Genomic DNA, 19,039 nt, shown 5'->3' on the forward strand with positions numbered 1-19,039 from the left:
TGCTGAACTCCCCGTAGCTGAATATGGTGTGAGGGAGGCACCCCAGAAGAAATACAAAGGCCTAAAATAACAGGCTGACCTGTATGCTTGCTCGCTGCTGAACATTTAGTTAAACTAATAATCAACCACTGTGTTATCCCCAAGTTTTGGGTTGCTTTTATCAGAAAGAAGGAAAGAAATGTCTGTTTCTGGATCCCAAGAAGGGGGTGTTGTGAAGCATGGAGATATGGGATCCCAAAACCAGCCATTTATAGGGGCTGACTGGGATCTCATAGAAGGGGGTGTTGTGAAGCATGGAGATATGAGATCCCAGAATCAGCCACAAAGGGGAGACTCTGACAGAACAACAGCTAAATAAGGGAACATTGTGATATTATAACCTGTGATTTAGGATCAGATTATGCCATAACCTAATGAATGAGTGTGAACTAACCAAGTGTCTATTCTTACATTCTTTAATGTTGAAACAGTGTAGGAGTCAGAAGAGCAGCTCACTGTGAAAAGTGATGTTTTTGACAGATTTGACTAAAAAGAGGAACTTATGCTTTATGAAATGGGAATGCTTTTAACAGTTTTGATTACTATGAAACTGAGGTGTTTTAGAAAGAGTTTTGACTACTGTTATGAGGTGAGAAGTCACGAGTTAAGTGAACTCAGAATAGATTGGGATTTTTTAATAAGTCTGTACACATTGTCCAAAAGATTGCACAATGGGATGCCAGCGACAGTTAGAGGCTGACATCCGCTTTTCCATTTCCTGATCAGGAACCTGTGCTGAGTTGCAGACAGGAGAGATCAGGGGGGGCAAGATGGGCTGTCTGGACAGTCCAAAACAGACAGTTTCAGTTCCTTAAAAGTGGGGGTGATCATGCGGTCAGTGTATGGGGCAAGTGTGCGAGTTGGGAGGGGGTAGAGATGAAGTTATTGCTCAAGTTAATTTAGTATGAGATCATGGAGTCATGGCATATGCATAAGGTTCAGTAAACTATAAATTGCATCTGATCGAGATGCAAGTTGGGAGATTGTTGCGGGTATCTGCCTGGGTGCAATCCAGACATCAGTCTGAGCACAGGGGATGATTACCACGTAACTCGGACAGGGAATTCAACATGATCTGCAAAGGAATAACTGTTCTGATGGAATTATGGACCAAAGTACTGCGTTTCCTGCAGTGTTGGAGGATTACTGAACTGTGATCTGGAAATAATGCTGTCTGAAGGAACATTACTGAACTCTATTTTCCATGTGAGGAATACTGGACCAAACAACAAAAATGGATATATGCAGATCTAAATCTGGTCGGACCCCCGTCCACTTCCCCCTGGGCCCCGGCGGGTCTCAGGTGAGCAGCCGGGTGTGGCCACACCGTGACTGCTCTCCCTCCAAATTATGTAATCTGGGTGAATATTACTTCTCTTTTATGAAAGCATAGTTCCACTAATGAGTCGTGTTAAACAATTGAAAGAATAGTGATGTTTGATTAACTGTCTGATGATTTATTGGCTATGCTTTTGCCCTGCTAAAATATATTAATAAAGCATTATTCTGCAATTAAAGACAACAAATTGCAAGTGCTATTTTTATCCCTGAATGAATACTTATACATCTAGCTCTGGATGTAAAAAGTCAGATTACTGCGTGCATAACAATAGCAAGGTTCTGAAAGGTTACCTAATCATAGGGGTCAGGTTGGCCCAGTATAAACATATCCTAGAGGTTGTCTATATGTCCATAACCTCTGAATTAACCTAGCAACTTACCAAGTGCCAGATCTATGAGAGGAAAAGCTGCCGTTAACAGGTGTGTCTGGTGGTTAAATTTAACTATACCGAAGTGGCTACTCGGTTAAATTAATTATCAGAGGAAGCAGGGATAGGCATCTGGATGAAGGCAGTGAGACAGCTAGGCGAATTTTCCTCGTCAACCAGCTTAACAGTTCTGCAGCATCCCTCTGAGTAAGACCTCAGGGGGCAGTAGGACCGGACCCGAAGGATGGAGAGCTGGTCCGGTGATTCCCTAACAGCTGAGTAAGTTAATCAGGGGGTCACTGGCCCTGAGGATCAACACATGTCGTCCAAAATATGACTAAAAACATCATAGTTTAGTATGTCGTCCAAAATATGACTAAAAACGTCATAGTTTAGTATGTCGTCCAAAATGTGACTAAAAAAGTCATAGTTTAGTATGTAGTCCAAAATATGACTAAAAACGTCATAGTTTAGCATGTCGTCCAAAATATGACTAAAACCGTCACAGTTTAGCATGTCGTCCAAAATATGACTAAAAACGTTATACTTTAGCATGTCGTCCAAAATCTGACTAAAAACGTCATAGTTTAGCATGTCGTCCAAAATATGACTAAAAACGTCATAGTTTAGTATGTCGTCCAAAATGTGACTAAAAACGTCAGACTTTAGTATGTCGTCCAAAATATGACTAAAAACGTCATAGTTTAGTATGTCGTCCAAAATGTGACTAAAAACATCATAGTTTAATATGTCGTCCAAATATGACTAAAAACGTCATAGTTTAGTATGTGGTCCAAATATGACTAAAAACATCATAGTTTAGCATGTTGTTCAAAATATCACAAAAACATCAGTTTAGTATGTCGTCCAAAATATGACTAAAAACGTCATAGTTTAGTATGTCGTCCAAAATGTGACTAAAGACGTCACAGTTTAGCATGTCATCCAAAATATGACTAAAAACGTCACAGTTTAGCATGTCGTCCAAAATGTGACAAACGTCATAGTTTAGTATGTCGTCCAAAATGTGACTAAAAAAGTCATAGTTTAGTATGTCGTCCAAAATATGACTAAAAACGTCAGAATTTAGCATGTCGTCCAAAATATGACAAAAAACATCATAGTTTAGTATGTCGTCCAAAATGTGACTAAAAAAGTCATAGTTTAGTATGTCGTCCAAAATATGACTAAAAATGTCACAGTTTAGCATGTCATCCAAAATATGACTAAAAACGTCATAGTTTAGCATGTCGTCCAAAATATGACTAAAACCGTCACAGTTTAGCATGTCGTCCAAAATCTGACTAAAAACGTCATAGTTTAGTATGTCGTCCAAAATGTGACTAAAAAAGTCATAGTTTAGTATGTCGTCCAAAATATGACTAAAACCGTCACCGTTTAGTATGTCGTCCAAAATATGACTAAAAAGGTCATAGTTTAGTATGTCGTCCAAAATATGACAAAAAAGTCATAGTTTAGTATGTCGTCCAAATATGACTAAAAACTTCATGGTTTAGTATGTCGTCCAAAATGTGACTAAAAACGTCAGACTTTAGTATGTCGTCCAAAATATGACTAAAAACGTCATAGTTTAATATGTCGTCCAAAATGTGACTAAAAACGTCAGAATTTAGTATGTCGTCCAAAATATGACTAAAAACGTCATAGTTTAATATGTCGTCCAAAATGTGACTAAAGACGTCACAGTTTAGCATGTCGTCCAAAATCTTACTAAAAAAGTCATAGTTTAGTATGTCGTCCAAAATGTGACAAACGTCATAGTTTAGCATATCGTCCGAAATGTGACTAAAAAAGTCATAGTTTAGTATGTAGTCCAAAATGTGACTAAAAACATCATAGTTTGGTATGTCGTCCAAAATATGACTAAAAACGTCATAGTTTAGTATGTCGTCCAAAATATGACTAAAAACGTCATAGTTTAGAATGTCATCCAAAATATGACTAAAACCGTCATAGTTTAGCATGTCGTCCAAAATATGACTAAAAACGTCATAGTTTAGTATGTCGTCCAAATTATGACCAAAATGTCATAGTTTAGTATGTCGTCCAAAATATGACAAAAAACATCATAGTTTAGTATGTCGTCCAAAATGTGACGAAAAAAGTCATAGTTTAGTATGTCGTCCAAAATATGACTAAAAACGTCATAGTTTAGCATGTCGTCCAAAATATGACTAAAACCGTCACAGTTTAGCATGTCGTCCAAAATATGACTAAAAACATCATAGTTTAGTATGTCGTCCAAAATGTGACTAAAAACGTCATAGTTTAGTATGTCGTCCAAAATGTGACTAAAAAAGTCATAGTTTAGTATGTCGTCCAAAATATGACTAAAAACGTCATAGTTTAGCATGTCGTCCAAAATATGACTAAAAACATCATAGTTTAGTATGTCGTCCAAAATATGACTAAAAACGTCATAGTTTAGTATGTCGTCCAAAATGTGACTAAAAAAGTCATAGTTTAGTATGTAGTCCAAAATATGACTAAAAACGTCATAGTTTAGCATGTCGTCCAAAATATGACTAAAACCGTCACAGTTTAGCATGTCGTCCAAAATATGACTAAAAACGTTATAGTTTAGCATGTCGTCCAAAATCTGACTAAAAACGTCATAGTTTAGCATGTCGTCCAAAATATGACTAAAAACGTCATAGTTTAGTATGTCGTCCAAAATGTGACAAACGTCATAGTTTAGTATGTCGTCCAAAATGTGACTAAAAACGTCATAGTTTAGTATGTCGTCCAAAATATGACTAAAAACGTCAGAGTTTAGCATGTCGTCCAAAATATGACAAAAACATCATAGTTTAGTATGTGGTCCAAATATGACTAAAAACATCATAGTTTAGCATGTTGTTCAAAATATCACAAAAACATCAGTTTAGTATGTCGTCCAAAATATGACTAAAAACGTCATAGTTTAGTATGTCGTCCAAAATGTGACTAAAGACGTCACAGTTTAGCATGTCATCCAAAATATGACTAAAAACGTCACAGTTTAGCATGTCGTCCAAAATGTGACAAACGTCATAGTTTAGTATGTCGTCCAAAATGTGACTAAAAAAGTCATAGTTTAGTATGTCGTCCAAAATATGACTAAAAACGTCAGAGTTTAGCATGTCGTCCAAAATATGACAAAAAACATCATAGTTTAGTATGTCGTCCAAAATGTGACTAAAAAAGTCATAGTTTAGTATGTCGTCCAAAATATGACTAAAAACGTCACAGTTTAGCATGTCATCCAAAATATGACTAAAAACGTCATAGTTTAGCATGTCGTCCAAAATATGACTAAAACCGTCACAGTTTAGCATGTCGTCCAAAATCTGACTAAAAACGTCATAGTTTAGTATGTCGTCCAAAATGTGACTAAAACCGTCACCGTTTAGTATGTCGTCCAAAATATGACTAAAAAGGTCATAGTTTAGTATGTCGTCCAAAATATGACAAAAAAGTCATAGTTTAGTATGTCGTCCAAATATGACTAAAAACTTCATGGTTTAGTATGTCGTCCAAAATATGACTAAAAACGTCATAGTTTAATATGTCGTCCAAAATGTGACTAAAAACGTCAGAATTTAGTATGTCGTCCAAAATATGACTAAAAACGTCATAGTTTAGTATGTCGTCCAAATATGACTAAAAACATCATAGTTTAGCATGTCATCCAAAATATGACTAAAAACGTCAAAGTTTAGCATGTTGTCCAAAATATCACAAAAACATCAATTTAGTATGTCGTCCAAAATATGACTAAAAACGTCATAGTTTAGTATGTCGTCCAAAATGTGACTAAAAACGTCACAGTTTAGCATGTCGTCCAAAATGTGACAAACGTCATAGTTTAGTATGTCGTCCAAAATGTGACTAAAAACGTCATAGTTTAGTATGTCGTCCAAAATATGACTAAAAACGTCAGAGTTTAGCATGTCGTCCAAAATATGACAAAAAACATCATAGTTTAGTATGTCGTCCAAAATGTGACTAAAAAAGTCATAGTTTAGTATGTCGTCCAAAATATGACTAAAAACGTCATAGTTTAGCATGTCGTCCAAAATATGACTAAAATCGTCACAGTTTAGCATGTCGTCCAAAATCTGACTAAAAACGTCATAGTTTAGTATGTCGTCCAAAATGTGACTAAAAAAGTCATAGTTTAGTATGTCGTCCAAAATATGACTAAAACCGTCACCGTTTAGTATGTCGTCCAAAATATGACTAAAAAGGTCATAGTTTAGTATGTCGTCCAAAATATGACAAAAAAGTCATAGTTTAGTATGTCGTCCAAATATGACTAAAAACTTCATGGTTTAGTATGTCGTCCAAAATATGACTAAAAACGTCATAGTTTAATATGTCGTCCAAAATGTGACTAAAAACGTCAGAATTTAGTATGTCGTCCAAAATATGACTAAAAACGTCATAGTTTAGTATGTCGTCCAAATATGACTAAAAACATCATAGTTTAGCATGTCATCCAAAATATGACTAAAAACGTCAAAGTTTAGCATGTTGTCCAAAATATCACAAAAACATCAATTTAGTATGTCGTCCAAAATATGACTAAAAACGTCATAGTTTAGTATGTCGTCCAAAATATGACTAAAAACGTCAAAGTTTAGCATGTTGTCCAAAATATCACAAAAACATCAATTTAGTATGTCGTCCAAAATATGACTAAAAACGTCACAGTTTAGCATGTCGTCCAAAATATGACTAAAAACGTCACAGTTTAGCATGTCGTCCAAAATCTTACTAAAAAAGTCATAGTTTAGTATGTCGTCCAAAATATGACTAAAACCGTCACCGTTTAGTATGTCGTCCAAAATATGACTAAAAAAGTCATAGTTTAGTATGTCGTCCAAAATATGACAAAAAAGTCATAGTTTAGTATGTCGTCCAAATATGACTAAAAACGTCATAGTTTAATATGTCGTCCAAAATGTGACCAAAAACGTCAGAATTTAGTATGTCGTCCAAAATATGACTAAAAACGTCAGAGTTTAGCATGTCGTCCAAAATATGACAAAAAACATCATAGTTTAGTATGTCGTCCAAAATGTGACTAAAAAAGTCATAGTTTAGTATGTCCTCCAAAATATGACTAAAAACGTCATAGTTTAGCATGTCGTCCAAAATATGACTAAAACCGTCACAGTTTAGCATGTCGTCCAAAATCTGACAAAAAACATCATAGTTTAGTATGTCGTCCAAAATGTGACTAAAAAAGTCATAGTTTAGTATGTCGTCCAAAATATGACTAAAAACGTCATAGTTTAGCATGTCGTCCAAAATATGACTAAAACCGTCACAGTTTAGCATGTCGTCCAAAATCTGACAAAAAACATCATAGTTTAATATGTCGTCCAAATATGACTAAAAAAGTCATAGTTTAGTATGTCGTCCAAATATGACTAAAAACGTCATAGTTTAATATGTCGTCCAAAATGTGACTAAAAACGTCAGAATTTAGTATGTCGTCCAAAATATGACTAAAAACGTCAGAGTTTAGCATGTCGTCCAAAATATGACAAAAAACATCATAGTTTAGTATGTCGTCCAAAATGTGACTAAAAAAGTCATAGTTTAGTATGTCGTCCAAAATATGACTAAAACCGTCACCGTTTAGTATGTCGTCCAAAATATGACTAAAAAGGTCATAGTTTAGTATGTCGTCCAAAATATGACAAAAAAGTCATAGTTTAGTATGTCGTCCAAATATGACTAAAAACTTCATGGTTTAATATGTCGTCCAAAATATGACTAAAAACGTCATAGTTTAATATGTCGTCCAAAATGTGACTAAAAACGTCAGAATTTAGTATGTCGTCCAAAATATGACTAAAAACGTCATAGTTTAGTATGTCGTCCAAAATGTGACTAAAAACGTCACAGTTTAGCATGTCGTCCAAAATATGACTAAAAACGTCACAGTTTAGCATGTCGTCCAAAATATGACTAAAAACGTCACAGTTTAGCATGTCGTCCAAAATATGACAAAAAACATCATAGTTTAGTATGTCGTCCAAAATGTGACTAAAAAAGTCATAGTTTAGTATGTCGTCCAAAATATGACTAAAAACGTCATAGTTTAGCATGTCGTCCAAAATGTGACTAAAAAAGTCATAGTTTAGTATGTCGTCCAAAATATGACTAAAACCGTCACCGTTTAGTATGTCGTCCAAAATATGACTAAAAAGGTCATAGTTTAGTATGTCGTCCAAAATATGACAAAAAAGTCATAGTTTAGTATGTCGTCCAAATATGACTAAAAACTTCATGGTTTAGTATGTCGTCCAAAATATGACTAAAAACGTCATAGTTTAATATGTCGTCCAAAATGTGACTAAAAACGTCAGAATTTAGTATGTCGTCCAAAATATGACTAAAAACGTCATAGTTTAGTATGTCGTCCAAATATGACTAAAAACATCATAGTTTAGCATGTCATCCAAAATATGACTAAAAACGTCAAAGTTTAGCATGTTGTCCAAAATATCACAAAAACATCAATTTAGTATGTCGTCCAAAATATGACTAAAAACGTCATAGTTTAGTATGTCGTCCAAAATATGACTAAAAACGTCAAAGTTTAGCATGTTGTCCAAAATATCACAAAAACATCAATTTAGTATGTCGTCCAAAATATGACTAAAAACGTCACAGTTTAGCATGTCGTCCAAAATATGACTAAAAACGTCACAGTTTAGCATGTCGTCCAAAATCTTACTAAAAAAGTCATAGTTTAGTATGTCGTCCAAAATGTGACAAACGTCATAGTTTAGCATATCGTCCGAAATGTGACTAAAAAAGTCATAGTTTAGTATGTAGTCCAAAATGTGACTAAAAACATCATAGTTTGGTATGTCGTCCAAAATATGACTAAAAACGTCATAGTTTAGTATGTCGTCCAAAATATGACAAAAGACATCATAGTTTAGTATGTCGTCCAAAATCTGACTAAAAACGTCATAGTTTAGCATGTCGTCCAAAATATGACTAAAACCGTCACAGTTTAGCATGTCGTCCAAAATATGACTAAAAACGTTATAGTTTAGCATGTCGTCCAAAATGTGACCAAAAATGTCAGACTTTAGTATGTCGTCCAAAATATGACTAAAAACGTCATAGTTTAGTATGTCGTCCAAAATATGACTAAAAACTTCATAGTTTAGTATGTCGTCCAAAATGTGACTGAAAACGTCAGACTTTAGTATGTTGTCCAAAATATGACTAAAAACGCGATAGTTTAGTATGTCGTCCAAAATGTGACTAAAAACGTCATAGTTTAGTATGTCGTCCAAAATGTGACTAAAAAAGTCAGACTTTAGTATGTCGTCCAAAATATGACTAAAAACGTCATAGTTTAGTATGTCATCCAAAATGTGACTAAAAACGTCATAGTTTAATATGTCGTCCAAAATGTGACTAAAAACATCAGAATTTAGTATGTCGTCCAAAATATGACTAAAAACGTCATAGTTTAGTATGACGTCCAAAATGTGACTAAAAACGTCATAGTTTAGTATGTCGTCCAAAATGTGACTAAAAACATCATAGTTTAGCATGTCGTCCAAAACATGACTAAAAACATCACAGTTTAGCATGTCATCCAAAATATGACTAAAACCGTCATAGTTTAGTATGTCGTCCAAAATATGACTAAAAACGTCATAGTTTAGCATGTCGTCCAAAATGTGACTAAAAACGTCAGAATTTAGTATGTCGTCCAAAATATGACTAAAAACGTCATAGTTTAGTATGTCGTCCAAAATGTGACTATAAAAGTCATAGTTTAGTATGTCGTCCAAATATGACTAAAAACGTCATAGTTTAGTATGTGGTCCAAATATGACTAAAAACATCATAGTTTAGCATGTCGTCCAAAACATGACTAAAAACATCACAGTTTAGCATGTCATCCAAAATATGACTAAAACCGTCATAGTTTAGTATGTCGTCCAAAATATGACTAAAACTGTCACAGTTTAGCATGTCGTCCAAAATATGACTAAAACCGTCACAGTTTCGCATGTCGTCCAAAATATGACTAAAAACGTCACAGTTTAGTATGTCGTCCAAAATCTGACTAAAAACGTCATAGTTTCGCGTGTCGTCCAAAATATGACTAAAAACATCATAGTTTAGCATGTCGTCCAAAATGTGACAAACGTCATAGTTTAGTATGTCGTCCAAAATATGTCTAAAAACGTCATAGTTTAGAATGTCGTCCAAAATGTGACAAACGTCATAGTTTAGCATGTTGTCCAAAATATGACTAAAAACGTCATAGTTTAGTATGTCGTCCAAAATATGACAAAAAACATCATAGTTTAGTATGTCGTCCAAAATGTGACTGAAAAAGTCATAGTTTAGTATGTCGTCCAAAATATGACTAAAACCGTCATAGTTTAGCATGTCGTCCAAAATATGACTAAAACATCATAGTTTAGTATGTCGTCCAAAATGTGACTAAAAAAGTCATAGTTTAGTATGTCGTCCAAAATGTGACAAACGTCATAGTTTAGCATATCGTCCAAAATGTGACTAAAAAAGTCATAGTTTAGTATGCCGTCCAAAATATGACTAAAAACTTCATAGTTTAGTATGTCGTCCAAAATGTGACAAACGTCATAGTTTAGCATATCGTCCAAAATGTGACTAAAAAAGTCAGTTTAATATGTCGTCCAAAATGTGACTAAAAACGTCAGAATTTAGTATGTCGTCCAAAATATGACTAAAAACGTCATAGTTTAGTATGTCGTCCAAAATATGACAAAAAACATCATAGTTTAGTATGTCGTCCAAAATGTGACTAAAAAAGTCATAGTTTAGTATGTCGTCCAAAATGTGACAAACGTCATAGTTTAGCATATCGTCCAAAATGTGACTAAAAAAGTCATAGTTTAGTATGTCGTCCAAAATGTGACTAAAAAAGTCATAGTTTAGCATGTCGTCCAAAATGTGACTAAAAACATCATAGTTTAGCATATCGTCCAAAATGTGACTAAAAAAGTCATAGTTTAGTATGTCGTCCAAAATGTGACTAAAAAAGTCATAGTTTAGTATGTCGTCCAAAATCTGACTAAAAAAGTCATAGTTTAGTATGTCGTCCAAAATATGACTAAAAACTTCATAGTTTAGTATGTCGTCCAAAATCTGACTAAAAAAGTCATAGTTTAGTATGTCGTCCAAAATCTGACTAAAAAAGTCATAGTTTAGCATGTCGTCCAAAATGTGACTAAAAACGTCATAGTTTAGTATGTCGTCCAAAATGTGACTAAAAAAGTCATAGTTTAGTATGTCGTCCAAAATGTGACTAAAAAAGTCATAGTTTAGCATGTCGTCCAAAATGTGACTTAAAACGTCATAGTTTAGTATGTCGTCCAAAATCTGACTAAAAAAGTCATAGTTTAGTATGTCGTCCAAAATCTGACTAAAAAAGTCATAGTTTAGTATGTCGTCCAAAATATGACTAAAAACTTCATAGTTTAGTATGTCGTCCAAAATCTGACTAAAAAAGTCATAGTTTAGTATGTCGTCCAAAATCTGACTAAAAAAGTCATAGTTTAGCATGTCGTCCAAAATGTGACTAAAAACGTCATAGTTTAGTATGTCGTCCAAAATGTGACTAAAAAAGTCATAGTTTAGTATGTCGTCCAAAATGTGACTAAAAAAGTCATAGTTTAGCATGTCGTCCAAAATGTGACTAAAAACATCATAGTTTAGTATGTCGTCCAAAATGTGACTAAAAATGTCACAGTTTAGTATGTCATCCAAAATGTGACTAAAAACATCATAGTTTAGTATGTCGTCCAAAATGTGACTAAAAACATCATAGTTTAGTATGTCATCCAAAATATGACAAAAAACATCATAGTTTAGTATGTCGTCCAAAATATGACAAAAAACATCATAGTTTAGTATGTCGTCCAAAATGTGACTAAAAACGTCACAGTTTAGTATGTCGTCCAAAATATGACTAAAAACATCATAGTTTAGTATGTCGTCCAAAATATGACTAAAAACGTCAGTTTATTATGTTGTCCAAAATGTGACTAAAAAGGTCATGGTGTGACGTCCAAAGTGTGAGAAAACCTGTATACATATTAAAACAATATAAATGTAAAGCTTATATGTCTGACATATTATTTACTTATTTATTTTACCAGCTAATGTCCCATTTAAGTAATGGTAAGTGTTGGGAATCTGATAACAAATATTAACCCTATACACTGGGGTAGTAACACAGCTTAGATGTATAGACTTTTTTCATATCACATTGGTGTGCTGTTCTGTTATTCAGATTTTTATGACTCACATCATCATGTTCTGCTTCTGTTACACGTCATCAAGTGGATCGTGCATTATGTCTGCCTTTGCCCTCATGGCCTCCGTTGTTGACACAAAATGCTGCTCTTCCTGAAATAAGTTGATGTTTGAAGTCAGGAATCTCATGATAAAATGTTTTATGGCTGTGAAATTCGATACTTGTTCTGTTCGGCATGACACAATGGTGTGTTGTTCATGTGACTGACATGCAGTCAGAGCATAATCAGGAGGTGGCATCAGTGTGGGGAAAAAAGCAAAATATTACCATTGTTTAAGCTGTAGAGGGAGCTAGGAGTTTGCAAAGAAAACCATCTTTCTGTGTTTGTCAAAGCTCCAAATTCTCCTAGTTTTGGATGGCAACGGTTGTGACCTTCAAAGCAACAAGTTGGCATTCAATTTTAGAGCTCTTTTGAACATTAAGAGATATTATTGCAAGTTTTAAGTGCTGGTTTATTTATGAACACAAATTGAAATCTTGTCAAATTTTCTCCAAAGAGAATTGTGTGAAAATGACTCTCAAGTTTGACTGTAAAAATGTATAAAAATTCAGAAATATAACAGTATTGTCTGTTTTTAAAAAAAATATATTTGCAGGTGGGCTGCACAGTGGGGTAGTGGTTACCATGTTTGCCTTGCAGCAAGAACATCCCTGGTTCGAATCCCGGGGTGGGCCTGGGATCTTTCTGCATGGAGTTTGCATGTTCTCCCTGTGCATGCGTGGGTTTTCTCCGGGTGCTCCGGCTTCCTCCCACAGTCCAAAAATATGCTGAGGTTAACTGGTTACTCTAAATTGCCCGTAGGTGTGAATGTGAGTGCGATTGTTTGTCTGTGTATGCAGCCCTGTGACAGACTAGTGACCTGTCCAGGGTGTCCCCTGTCTTCGCCCGAGTCAGCTGAGATAGACTCCAGCACCCCCCATGACCCTAGTGAGGATAAAGCAGTGCATAGAGAATGGATGGATATTTGAGGGTAAAAAACCAAAATACTTTATTAATAAGTAGAACACTGATAACAGCAATAATAATGAAGAGTTTAACGTGGAACCCCAAATCCCATAAAACAGTGCTCTGAAGAACTGTCATGAGCAATTTCTCAAACTTCTAGAAGGAGTACTTATAGATATACTTCAAATATCATTTACGTGTAGACAAAATCAGCTGTTTGAAACAGAAAGACACATTTAACAACGGAGCACAAGTTTTGATCTCTTTTGGTGTCTTAACTCTTGCTGGTTTTTGCATGTTGTTGCTGGTTTCCTCTTAATCAGGAAACTATGGGGAGATCTTAACACACTGACAAGTGAAAACAAACCTTCCTCTAAGGAAGTGACGGTTTTGACTAGAGGAGAATTTAGGCCGGTTACCTTAGTAACTAACCAGCAGCATAAAAAAACATGCTCACACTCAAGTCGGTTTTGTACTGAGAGCAGGAACCGACATGGAAGAGCTCGGTAAGCCAACTTTCTGAAATATTTGACTTTTTTCCCCTTAAGATAATCAGTGCTGCAGTATATAACTTCTGCTGAAAATACGAGAATCAAGAAATGTGGTTATGGAATACAATCACAGCATTTTGTAGGTGATTTATACAGTAGATGGTAAGCACAGTATTTACAGTATGAAGTGATGCCGTTCGTTGTAATCCATTTGCAACTATTGTGTGTTTTTACACCTTCTTATAATATTCAACATATCACACCTTAAATTTGTACTGTATTTTTGTTTGTGCTGCTTAGTATTTTTAATTTAGAATCTTAAAAAACAGACTGTCGTGGTAAACTGAAGGTTAAAAGATGGAATCAGATCAAAGAGAGCACTTTATTGTCCTTTATTATTTTATTATCATAAATACATACAATATTAGACTTTGTTTTTACATTTACAGTGTCATAGACAGCTTTTCTGAGATGTGAAGACCTGTAGAGACATTTGTTGGATTTGCAGAAACAACAGCCCCTCAACATTTCTTCTTTTCTTTTCCACAGTCACATTATCTCCTTCTTCATAAAATAATTATTTATAAAGTTATCTTGTGTGGCTTTACATGTGTGAAGGAGAGAGTTGAGTTCGCTGTAACGATTGTCACCTCATTCTTGTGACATTTATTACGGGTTTCACTTCTGCAACGTGTCATGCCCTCACTTCCTGAGGAAGCTGACTTGCATGAAGCAACCTCTGTCCGCCTGCGTTTTAATCTGTACATCGACGTGCACTCCGGCTCATTTCACAGGGAAGATCTCACTCTGCAAAAATGACACACAAGCTGTGGTTGGCAGTCATAGCTCAGAAAAAACAAACATTACGAAACACGCATGTGTTAAGTGGTTGTGTGAACACTGTACTGTACTTTATGCATGCATGGCTGCAAGGATGTGTGGTTTAAAGATTTATGTTCTGCACCCTGCCACAGATTTGCTGCTGGAGGAGCTGGCCTTAAATTCAGCAGGTTCAGACGGTGTCAAAGAAAACAAGGCAAATGATGGACAGGTGAAGACAAAACCACAAAAATAAGCTCAAACTGTTCCTTGAGTATCTTCTTTATCTCCAATTTCACATGTATGAGAACCTGAAGTTCCTTCTCAACCAACCAGCTGAAAAGCTAAGATCTGCATTCTGGAATTTGACAAAACCTACTCACATGAACTCGTAATCTGCTGCTTCAGTCACAGCATGTTTTGGTCCACAGGCACCAGGTGGAGCATCTGCTGGAGGTACGCAGAAAGGAAAAAGCTCAGCCTGCGCAAATGTCTACAGGTGAAACATGAGGACCCAGCTGAGGCCCGATCCACATCATCTCTGGGGAGAAGAAAGAGGAAACTACTTGAAATTTGCTTCAGAGTTGTGATATTTCCTTAGAAAACAGCTGAATGTACAGAAATATGCTAATGACGTAGTGACTGTTTGAACCTTACTTACATTTCCACATTTCATCCAAGAGCAGAACCGCAAATAACGTCAAAGTTGAAGCATTAGTCCTTTCTAAATTCTGCACGGTGTATGTTCAGATTTATAGTGTCAATACTGCTTACTGGGTTACAGGTTATAGCATTTAAATTTTACAAAAAGAATTATATTTTATGACAGAAAAGTGCCATGGAAGAGACACGGTTTCTAATAGCATCACAAATTTGCCCTTAATATTAATTAACAGTAGTCATGCTGTAACTGGAGTTTGCTTTAAGAGTATGAAATATTTTGCTCTAATGCACAATTTCTCTCTTTTCTGTAATTTAAGCGATCTTCCAGCTCCTGTGGCAGTTTCCTCAGGTGTCGACTCTCCGACTCAGGAGCTAGAATCCATCCTGCAAGACCTGATGGGTTTAGCAGAAGGGGTCAGTACAGTGTAAACAAGTGCATGTTCGAAAATCATCAATATTAATCAATTCTGTGCTGATTTAGGCTTAATATTCTCAAGCAAGTAGTAATTCTGCAGGTTAAAAAAAATCACAAGGAACTCTAATGAACATAGAAAGAGAAAACAGCAGATATCCAGAAGTGTAACATCAGTTCCTCTTCTGTTTTTACAATTCTTAATTTACCAAAAAAAGCCACTGTATTCACAGATATACATAGTATGTTTTTTCTATGAGATGTTTATGTTTTTTATTTGCACATTTGGTATACTACGTTCAGAAATTTTTGATTGTGAAAATGCACTGACAAGATTGCTGCTTACTTTCATTGTACACTGTGCATTAACCTTAAGGGAATTCTGTTCTATTCTATTGTAATATGCAATGAAGAAATGTTTCAATAATGAGTGAAGTTAGCCATGTTTAACAACAGAGGGCAGCATTGTACTAAAGTCAACACTACTAGTACGTGGTATTGGGGTCTTGTAAAGCTTTAACCTTAGAACAGGAATCCATCTATTAAATACATAGCCAAAAAAATGACACATTTGTGCATATTTCTTCATTTAGGATAACTCAACAGCGCCACCACCACTTACACAAAAGCAGTCTGTGAAAAAGAAAACAGAAGGTGGACAACAGAACAAGGAGGGCAGCAGCGGCCCAGCAGGCTTAGATCCAAAAACCTCGACCCAGAAAAAGAAAACAGATACTATAGATGACCTGCTGGGAGGCCTGAGCTCTGACCTGGAGAAGATCGGCGTCCGAACCACAGCCAAAGGCCACTGCGCTTCCTGCAACAAATGCATTGTGGGAAAGGTACGGTCTGAACCCACAGGACACAAAGAGGGAAAATTTCACACCCCGGTGCCAAATTGTGGAAATTTAAACAAGATGAAACAGATCAAAAGCTCTTGTCGCCTCTTTCTGCAGATGATCACAGCGCTGGGCCAAGTGTGGCACCCTGAACACTTTGTGTGCGCGGCGTGTAAAGCCGAGCTGAGCACTACGGGCTTCTTTGAGAGGGATGGGCGGCCGTACTGCGACAAAGACTACCATCAGCTCTTCTCCCCCAGATGTGCGTACTGCAAGGGGCCAATTCTGCAGGTGAGATGGGATCAAATTATATACAATCATATCTTCACATACAAAGATGGTCTTCATATATGTAAAGTCGAAAATTTGACCATATGTGTCATTCTTCTAAGTGGAAAATATTCGACAAAATCCGCAATCATAAGTAATCCACAAAATACCCATTTGAAACACATCCAGCTATTCCTTTGTTTCCAGATTCATACAATAATTTCTTCTGTCGTATATTACATCCATTTATTTACACTGTAATCTTTCGCAGATTGGATGATGACATCCAGTAGTGTGTAGTTAATTTTTCCTGACGTTTCCCACATGTCATCTTAATAAATAAAACACAAAACCATACTGGGGCTGTGCAGACTGGGCTTCCAGCACGCTGCAGACCAGAGTCATTAATCAGAAACTAATGCAGCTTCTTCGAGGATTCACTTTTTTGTGGTTTCGCGATCCACAATTTTTGTGTTTCCTGACATTTGAACATGTGAGATGATACAAAGCTTACTAATCCTCAGAGGAAGCGAATGCATGATGTAATATTTCTGTCTGGTTTACCAGAACATCCTGACAGCTCTGGACCAGAACTGGCACCCGGAGCACTTCTTCTGTACGCACTGTGGAGGCCTGTTTGGACCAGAAGGTGGGACATGTGAGCATTTGTTTCTCACCAGCGGAAACCACAACTTAACCACACAGTTCACACTATCTTCTATCTGCTCTAGGGTTCCTGGAGAAGGATGGGAAGCCGTATTGTTGCAAGGACTTCTACCACCTCTTTGCTCCCAAGTGTTCGGGCTGTGGGGAGTCGGTGAGGGAGAACTACCTGACTGCAGCCAATGGCACCTGGCATCCAGAGTGCTTCGTCTGCGCGGTGAGCCTCGTACCTCAGACCACACACGCAGCTCTGGCTCCAACACAAGCCTGAGAATAAATGAGAAAGATACCCACATATTTGCTTTATTTGCAACATTTTGACCACGAGCCTGATGAAAACCGTATGCCTGATGAATACGTCGCGGTCGAAATGATGCAGATAAATCAAGGAAACCATATTCCTCGGTGTGGGTATCTTTTTACATTCGTATTAGAAACTACTTCTGTAATGCAGCATCTGGTCAGAAACGGTTCAGTGTGCAGCTGTTTTCCTGCTTTACTCCAGCAATGTCAAATGCTCTCCGAAGACACGCTCTGACAGATAGGTAGAAAGTGCACGTTTAGTATTTTTTTTATAGCTATTCTTGCAGCTACTGAGAACATAAAATTCATTGTTCCCAATACCCATCACTCAAAGTTGTAACTGGCAGCATCACGTAGAACATGGAAAACATCCAGCTGAACCAATCATTACTCCAAACCAGCAGCCTGCCATTAGTGCAGAACCTAAACATTGTTTTATATGGAGCAGTCATTATCAGCGAGGTCACTTTTATCTGGCCTGTAACGGCTTAAATCTAATTCCAGCGGGCAGTGGGTCAAACACTCCATAAAGAGGACGAAGTGGACACTCGAGACTGACCGAGACTTTTTAATCAACCTGCCGCTAAAAATAAATAAGGCAGTTCACACAATTTAGGACCTTTGCTCCTTCCGGCTCCTTTCACTGAGCCGTTCTGCAGCTTGTTCTCGTCAACAGCGGAGAGATTTTCAAACACAAATCATTAGCTTCATAAACCCCCCCCACATGGGATGAGGTCCCTCTGCTTGTTAATGAGGGGTTTTGCAGCGTTGTCCTCATCACTTGTTGGCTGATTATTATCATTAGACTCATGTCCACTCTCTCGTCGCTTTATTTTGATTGCAATCTGCATGAAAATGACCAAACATATTTGTCGTTTTAGTTTTTTTAAGAAGCGTCTTTTCTAGTAGACGTTTTGACTTGTTAAAAACAGATTTTATTATTGTAATTAATGGATTATTCCAGTGCCGTGTTCCAAGGATTTGGACTTGTGCTGCCATTTCTTACCGACACATAATAAATGGAACAGACTCATTGGTAAAGTTAAGACTTACACCTGTGCTTTTACTGCAACAGTATGACGAGTCAAAGCGTCTGCCAACACAAATGTCAGTAATCAAATTCAGGACCGTATGCAGCGTCACATTTATGTTCTCCTCGTTATTAATGGATTGCTAACAGAAACGCAGCTGTAACATTATTTCAGTTTTCGTATTAAAGGTCCACCGTCACTTCATCATGTAGCTTTTCTTTAAATAACAGGTGACCTTTTTGGAGGCTTACAAATATATTTAGGTTTCCATTCATTACAGCAAATTATCAGATTACAGGGATTTGAGACTTATTACGGAGTTAATCCATCAGCGAGAACATTAAGTTCACATTTTGAAAAGTTGCATTAGTATTGCAGGTGAAGTGCCACTGTGAGCAGAGACTAGTTTATGTGAATTTACACTGAGATTTTAAAAAGGTGATGCTGAAATGGTAATACACTACTGTTCAAAAGTTTGGGCCCACTTAGAAATGTCCTCA

The 19,039-nt window shown here is 36.4% G+C and overlaps 1 protein-coding gene across 2 annotated transcripts in view; it reads left to right on the plus strand.

Moving 5' to 3' along the window:
- The window catches only part of lpxn (leupaxin), a 55,306-nt gene that overhangs the window by 34,962 nt on the left and 1,305 nt on the right, over positions 1-19,039 (plus strand). The window contains exons 1-8 of one of the 2 annotated variants that reach the window (XM_022211454.2): positions 13,403-13,554; positions 14,514-14,590; positions 14,790-14,857; positions 15,339-15,435; positions 16,027-16,275; positions 16,390-16,563; positions 17,110-17,191; positions 17,274-17,422. In XM_022211454.2, the coding sequence (XP_022067146.2) occupies positions 13,542-13,554; positions 14,514-14,590; positions 14,790-14,857; positions 15,339-15,435; positions 16,027-16,275; positions 16,390-16,563; positions 17,110-17,191; positions 17,274-17,422 (909 nt within the window). In that variant the 5' untranslated portion in view covers positions 13,403-13,541. Of the gene's footprint in view, positions 1-13,402; positions 13,555-14,513; positions 14,591-14,789; positions 15,436-16,026; positions 16,276-16,389; positions 16,564-17,109; positions 17,192-17,273; positions 17,423-19,039 lie in introns of those variants that run through there. The other variant, XM_051946571.1, reaches the window with a different exon arrangement.

The sequence above is a fragment of the Acanthochromis polyacanthus genome, chromosome 4 (assembly GCF_021347895.1).
Source record: "Acanthochromis polyacanthus isolate Apoly-LR-REF ecotype Palm Island chromosome 4, KAUST_Apoly_ChrSc, whole genome shotgun sequence".
NCBI classification, from domain to species: Eukaryota; Metazoa; Chordata; class Actinopteri; family Pomacentridae; genus Acanthochromis; species Acanthochromis polyacanthus.